Below are 7,500 nucleotides of genomic sequence, written 5' to 3' on the forward strand. Positions count from 1 at the left end.
CCCTCGATCCGGAGTCGAGCACTCTAACTACCCTAACCGCCACGTACAATGAAGTTGAGCGGATGCTTGAATGAACTTGGTGCAATGGTGCAAGCCAAGTCGTGACTTCACTTCAGGAACGGATCAAATTCACCTGCACATTGTACGTTTTTTACCTTTTTCCTCTCGCCTTTTAGTAAAATATCAGCGAAATTTATTGTCTTTCGAGGTAACCACTTCGTACCTGAAGTGACGTCACAAAACGGGTTGTACCAAAACTTGTTTCCTATCCCGGACTGTGAAGGGCGTACCTTACGTTGGAGGTCTGAGCCCGAAATTTCAGGATAAAAAGATGATGGGATGCCAAAAAACTGTTTGGAGAGTTATTCTCTTTTCTTAATGCGCAACACTTCATTCAGCCGTGACTGTATTACACACACATTTAGCGATCATCCACACCGTTCAAGTAACTTTATTTATTGTTGCTTTCCTTTACTGGAAAAATACGTTCTTGAAAGTCGTACAAGGTTAAACCTTAAACTTTCAAATAAATACGACATCCCTTTCAGCTCAGTGAAAACAGAGTGAAATCATTTGACGATAACCACTGACTGGAGCGCTTTTACAAACATCCGACTCGGAGAGTGAAAAGAACCAATCAGATTACATCGAGGAAATATGAAGCCTGCGCCAAGCGCCCAAAACCGACAAAAGCGAATATCGACAGAAAAGAAACCCAACGAAGAACGCAGACAGTTGCTTGTTGGCAACAGTTACAACACCGTTAAGCAAACCCTCACCTAACATTAACCCTTAAGAGTCTATTAGTGCCAGCAAAATCTTATGATCCTGAGAACGGAACACCTAACCTGTATTCGTTTGTTTGGCGTTGGTCTACCTAGCATTCCAGGATCACAGTAGTAACTGCTTCTAAATTTTGTGAAGTTTGAAAGGTTATTCAAAATCAATTAGAAATGGATGACATTCAACTCTGAGCACTTAAAATAAATTTTCAAAACTGATTTGTTTTCTGGAACTTCGAGAAAGGTTGCCCCGTACACCATTCGATTGTCCGGCTTGTGTTCGACACCGAGGGATATCTCTCCCAAAGCGGCTGGTATTGATGATTGGTTTTTCTTCGGTGTCTGGAGGATGCTTTCTATTGATTTTTGCGCTTTTTGCTTCTGCCAACGTGAATCCATCGCCACGAATAGGTTATTTATAAATGGAGCCTCAAGAACAGGGAACAAATAACCTTTTTTGTGTTCCACATGGAACGATTTTCACAAACAAACACAAACAAGTGTCACAAACACTTATAAACTGAACCAACTGGCGCCGGTTGAAACTGCTGGTTAATATCCTACAACCAGAGCCATCATGTCTTCACCAACACTAACGTTTCGTCCATTTGGATTTCAAAATAACATGGTTTTGCCGGTGACCAATAGTCGCCATTCCCCAAACGTTAAAATTGCGTATCCTCACTCTCCCCAGGGTCCCCAAGCAAACTTTCGCGGAATTCAGTTCCAGACCGTCTGGATCCATTTTGCATCAACAGTGCTTCATAAACAGGGTTTGAATAGTCCGCTTTGCTCCTTCGGAACTTGATCTTGGTTGGTTCTCGGCTGCTTAACACTTCAGAGTCCAAACTGGCGTCTGATCGATAAATTGATTCGTAGACTGGGTTGGAGAAAGTTGCAGACTAAACAAAAAAAATAAAAGGGACAATTTCTTGCTCAATTGCAATTTGCAACGCTAAGCTAATAATAACATTAGACCATGTAATGGAGCAATGATCGAAAGCCATATGGGACAGTGGGCAAAGGGTGCAAGGGTATCACTGTCATGAAGTGCTAATCCAAAGCTCAGGCGGGAAAACAAACCTGTGCAAAGGTCAAGAAACCAGTAACGCGCGCTAAGCGCGGGAAAACGGGAAACAGACAGCAAATAGCCGGTTCTAAACGCGCCAAATCGCGCAACAGATGCCATACACAGCAAGTCCCCAAAAACTCGGTTCCTTTGGGGAAAAGGTAATTTCTTTAGCATTTTTTACCTTTCCATCGTGTGACCAAGCAAAGTTCGGGTTTGTAGTGCTATCTTCGTAGTCGTCAAGCATTTCATCGTAAAGGAACGATGGATTCCCCACCCGCGTGTTCATACCACTGTATTCTGTTTTCTTCATGATCCTTAAAGGAGAAAGAAAAAAAAGAGAAAATGTTGGTACATAACTTACAAAGACGATCATGAGACAAAAATGGTTTGCTTTCTGTTACCTCTGACAACATCATTATCCCGTGGTGTAAATAAACGTGACAAATTCAAGAGAGAGGGAGAAGATAGCCGAGGTAATATTGTCCAAATGTATCTTAAATACACCTTTGGCCATTCATTAGCAGAAATAAAATTTCATTTGTGCCAATAGTTAAAACAATGGTGCGAAACTATTTTCATTTACACCACACATAATCCATTTACGCGAAAACACATTCATGAACGATTTTAGCCATAAGCAGTAACACTCAATAGCATTAAAAGATACGCATTTGCATCTTTGGACAATCATTTGCTTGGAATGTACCTTCGTTTGCGCAATAATCAACTTCAATAGCAGTAATGTGCAAACACCTGTGTTAATTAACATCCATTTTATGTTTGTGATTGATCAACGAGTTTTGCAAACACTCGCATTCTGTTGCATCAACATACGATCATTTTCACAAATGCAAGATCCTTTAATGTGACAGCAACAGTTGCAGTATCAAGATTTAATTAGTGGAGCATCATAATATTGCCGCGTCATCATCATCATCATCATCATCATCAACACCAACATCGGTATTCCACCAAACCAGGCCAATTGAGTTCACCAATCCAGGGTCAACAGTTAATCAAATTACACACCAAGTAAAAGGTGGGAGTGATAATGAAGGCGGGCGATACGACAACGTATTAAGGTCCCGCGCGTTTCAACGGATTCAACATTTGTCCAACCAAAGATAAGCTGGTGTGCCAAACCTTTGATTGCGAGAAACTTAGAACAAGAAACCAAATAGTTAACGATGGACGCCAACTGAATTAAATATTTTACCACAATTGCTTGTAATCTCGCAATCTAATTTGCCGTTGTCGATAAGAGTCTAGAGAACGCTGCTCGCGTCAATTTGTCACGCAACGTAATAGCCAACCAGGAACGCTCATTTTGGTAAATAAGCCAATCATATTGCGAGAACGCTGCAGACAAGGCTTGCTATTTCTTTGTGTCATGGTTTTGGTTACACTCTGAACTAAATACTTTCTTTGGCGTTTAATATTGTGGTAAAAAACGAATCGAAAGTGTTTCAGCGTTGTATGTACTCTTACCGACAACGATATTCGTCATCACAGTGGTCAAAATGTTGTGGACTCACGAGGCGCAGCCGAGTGAGTCCACAACATTTTGTGAGTCCACAACATTTTGTTAAACAGAGTGTTTCAACGCTCCCACCATTTGGTTCGTCAGTGTTGAATGCATGTTGAAGCAGATGCTGAACCCGTTTAAACGGGAATCTCGGGTAAAACGTGGATGAAACATTCTCAATGAACCAACGATCCAAAATATACCACGTTTGCGGTATGTTCTGTATTGCAGTTGTAGAAACGGAAGCAAACTTACAGTCCACGTCGGCCACAGTAGATTAGAACCAAGACTGCTATTAACAATAACGAAGCCATGACTACGGGTACAATAATTTGAGGAGCCACTGTGGAGAAAAATTACAAGAAAATTGTTAGAAGCCAAAAAGCTAATTAATTCGGCGCCCAAGGTGCACTTCGCGAGTTTCACGACTACCGGCGGATAACGAAATTAATGCACCTAACTGTTTCGAGTTGCAGCTCATTTCATTCCCGTTGGTTCTTGAAACCGACGTGTTAAATTATAAAAGCGATAACGGTTTCGTTGATAGTTAGAAAAGCTTGACTTTGAAACCAAAATTGAGTTGTAAAGCCACAGCTTGTGGGGTTGACTGTGGGGTTTAAACTGCATTGTTTGTACTATCAGGAGCTTATAAAATGCCAAGAGTTTCCCAGCTTATAAAAAAGGAAATCCAAGACCCAAACTTGGAAATTTCACATCAATCTTCCTTTAGAACAAGTTACTTACTAGTCAAAGTGTATGCAGAGAAACCTTTTTTCATAGCCATCTCATTCGTTTTTTCTCAATATCTAATTCATCATCAATAAGCTTTAGCGGCTCAGCTTTTTTATTTACAAACTGCAATTTTTGGAAAAAACGATTCAATTGTTTAATACTGCAACTAATATTGATAGATAAATTAATGGAGGTTTCCAGGATTTGACGCCAAAATATTGAATTTTCAAGGAGTTTTCCGGGGCCATGGAAGAAAATTTCAAAACTCCAGGAGTTTTCCAGGAATTCCAGAAGTAGCGCAAACCCTGAAACTGTGACAGTACTTACGCTGTCGAGTACCTCCGCTTTCCGTTCTTCTCAGGGCTACCGACTCCTTGCATGATCTTGCCAACGTTCCGTCCGGGCATCTGAATAGACACAGCAAAGAAATTGATGTCTCAAACGAAAGTAACCTCAATATTCGGAGGTTAAGGCAAGCAGCCCATATATTTGTTCATTTTCAGTACCCCGTTTGACTGAATGTAATGCATCTTCGAATTCGCTGCGCTTAAAAATAAATGTTCATTTGCCGTAGTTTGCATTTACCGTATTGCAAACGCAGCCTAAAATGCTAATGTCAATAGACCTTATTCACGATGGCCGCCATGTTGGATTTGCTATTATCATGCAAATTAGCCATACACTTCTGAGGGGGTAAACAACACAAGTTCGAGAGGTTATAACGAATATGTTAGCCACACAGATGATTTGTTTCACGTTCATTGAATGTTTATCACCTAAGTAGTAAAATAGAATTATAACACAAGTTACGTAAAAAATGAGCAGCTAATGAAGTAGGAAGTTAAACTGTCAAAAGCAATCAAAAGATATATATATATATATATATTATAAAAGGTACTTAATTCTATATACTAAAATGGACTTTGAGCAATGTTATTTCAATATTTTGACGAGCCGATTTTCCGCAATTTGCCTTTTTTCCAATGTTTGCCCACCAGCATAACACATGGCTAATGAAAACCAACATGGCGGCTATCGTATGTATTATTATACATCAGACTCACTATGAAAAATCTGATTGGTCGAGAGCATGCAATCAATTCACAATAGCTTGTGAACTTGACATGATAAATGTAATATCTGCTGCAGATATTACATTTATCATGTCAAGTTCAACTTCTGCCTGGTTACTCAGCCCCTTGGAGTGTTCTCCTCAGAAACAAAATGGCTGAACGCTTCGCTTCTGTTTCTGAGGATGAATTATGTGAAAAATGTATAATAAAACAATTATTGAATTCGGTTTTCGCATGATATCATGCTCAACCTCATCCTGCTTAATGTATTTGAATTTTCACAGATGTGAACAGAAAATTGAATGGAGTATGATTGCCTGAATTATACTTCAGTTGATCATAATCAACGTTGAGTGTGAAGACGGCTTAGTAAATAGCCTTCGGATAAGAATCAAAGCTTCAAAATTTGCCAGTCAAGTGTTGAGCAATCTGAAGAAAAAAAATGAATTTTTTACCATAGTAGCACCTTAAATGTGAATGCTACACTATAATGTAAGAATGTTAACCCCGGGAGATTTGAATTGGGTACAACATTTTAGCCGATTTGGTCTATAAACTCTATGTCGCGAAAATACTGTTACACTGGAAAAGTACGCTGCCTACACGGCTCAAAATACCCGGGAGCGTTCAGTGATTACTTGAGTATTATTATAAACAACGAGCTGCCAACAGGCCGTCGATTCGCAGCTCTGAATGACCAAACCCTATGGCTTTATTCGTAGTATCTCCCACTTTCTGCCAAATTTCGCGTGCCTATATTATTTCGTGTGCCTATATTATTTCGTGTTTAATACACCTCCGATTAAGCTGCAGTTAGTCTTGTATAGCGATGTTGCTCATGACGTCACCCATTGTTATTAATATGCCAACCCGAACCTAATCGGCTGTTGAAACAATGAAGGGGGTAGTTTCTAAAGAAACTGTGGTGTTGAGTCGTTGGGGAAGAAGTATACAAAAATTTGGTTGATCAACGGAGTTGATAATGTAAATTGGCCACCGTACAGAGATTCTAAAAGCTGACGTTTCGAGCGTTAGCTCTGACGAAGGGCTAACGCTCGAAACTTCAGCTTTTAGAATCTCTGTACGGTGGCCAATCTGCATTATCAACTCCCTTGATAAACCAAATTTTTGTTGAAACAATGACTTCTTTTGTTCCGTGGTTGGCAAATTTGCATATCAAAGGAATGGTGACGTCAATGTTTGGAAACAGAAAATATCGCTATTATCACTTACCTACAAACTGCCTCGTTGCTATCGTTTGTAACGACGCAATCAAGTTCACCGCACAATTTGCCATTACGATTCTCTTCATAGCACTCGTCAAATACGCAGCTCGTGTTTCCCACATAACGGAATCCCTTTCGACATCTAAAGGAGGTAAACGTCATTAACTTAGAACGTATTATCAAACTAAGGCGGCCATTAACCCCTGATCGATGGAGTCCGATTTTTCGGCTATTTAAAGTTCACATGCAATTCTTGTGGATGAGACCCGAAGGTGCGAAAATTCAAATAATTGAACAAAGGTTGTTTGGGTAATCAGCAATTTTGACACTTAACGATTTATCAGTTTTTGATGACCAATAGTTCACTGACTGCCAAACCGTAGACGCTTAAAATTGGGGAGGCAGATTAATTTAACAACTTCTTTCAACTTTCTGAGTCAATTTTTGCTTAGAAGGATGACTTCTAGAATGTGAAGAAATAACTTCAAGAGAGAAATCTGAAGAAATAACGTTGAGAATGTTGGTTCCGTAAGCGAACACTTCCTCGTTGATTTATACTTTTACAGTAAAAAACAGTAATAATACTTAGCTTTACTTTGGACATGAATAAAAACTAATCCGCGCGCCCGAGCTCGTTATGAATCAGAGCTATAACTGATGATGTCACTCACGGCCGAGAGAGTGTTTTTACGAAGTTCATGCGTTCAACAAAACTGGTGTTTAACAGAAGTGGTCACTGTTTCCTCCTCTGAGAATTAACGGGTGATTGCACCAATAAAATACACTTGTAAAAGTGGGATGGAATTGGTCCCTTATGGAAGATTAAACAATGTATCGATGCCATAACTCACAAGCAAGCAAACTGTCCGTGTAGTATGATACACGTTCCACCATGACTGCAGCTGAACAAAGCACAAGTCACTTCACAAACTTCACCCATTGTTCGGGGTAAACAACTGAGCAAACACAAAGAGATGGAGAAAACTCATTTAACATAAAACGCGCAAAAGATAAAATGGAATAATTGCTCACCCCATTGTCCAGAAGGGCGCTGTGATTGGACAAGTTCTATCACATCCCCGAGGTGATA

At 39.8% G+C, this 7,500-nt stretch overlaps 1 protein-coding gene across 1 annotated transcript in view; it reads right to left on the minus strand.

The window, feature by feature from the left end:
- Nucleotides 1-435: 435 nt before the first annotated feature.
- LOC137984579 (low-density lipoprotein receptor-related protein 1-like) overlaps nucleotides 436-7,500 on the minus strand; it is a 123,250-nt gene continuing 116,185 nt past the window's right edge. Inside the window, exons 59-64 of the mRNA XM_068831749.1 lie at nucleotides 7,262-7,366; nucleotides 6,418-6,552; nucleotides 4,439-4,518; nucleotides 3,635-3,722; nucleotides 2,036-2,168; nucleotides 436-1,684 (exon numbers count right to left, since the gene is read on the minus strand). Coding sequence (XP_068687850.1) covers nucleotides 1,448-1,684; nucleotides 2,036-2,168; nucleotides 3,635-3,722; nucleotides 4,439-4,518; nucleotides 6,418-6,552; nucleotides 7,262-7,366 — 778 coding nt within the window. The 3' untranslated portion in view covers nucleotides 436-1,447. The remainder of the gene's footprint in view (nucleotides 1,685-2,035; nucleotides 2,169-3,634; nucleotides 3,723-4,438; nucleotides 4,519-6,417; nucleotides 6,553-7,261; nucleotides 7,367-7,500) is intronic.

Source organism: Montipora foliosa, chromosome 14, assembly GCF_036669935.1.
Source record: "Montipora foliosa isolate CH-2021 chromosome 14, ASM3666993v2, whole genome shotgun sequence".
In the NCBI taxonomy this organism is placed as follows: Eukaryota; Metazoa; Cnidaria; class Anthozoa; order Scleractinia; family Acroporidae; genus Montipora; species Montipora foliosa.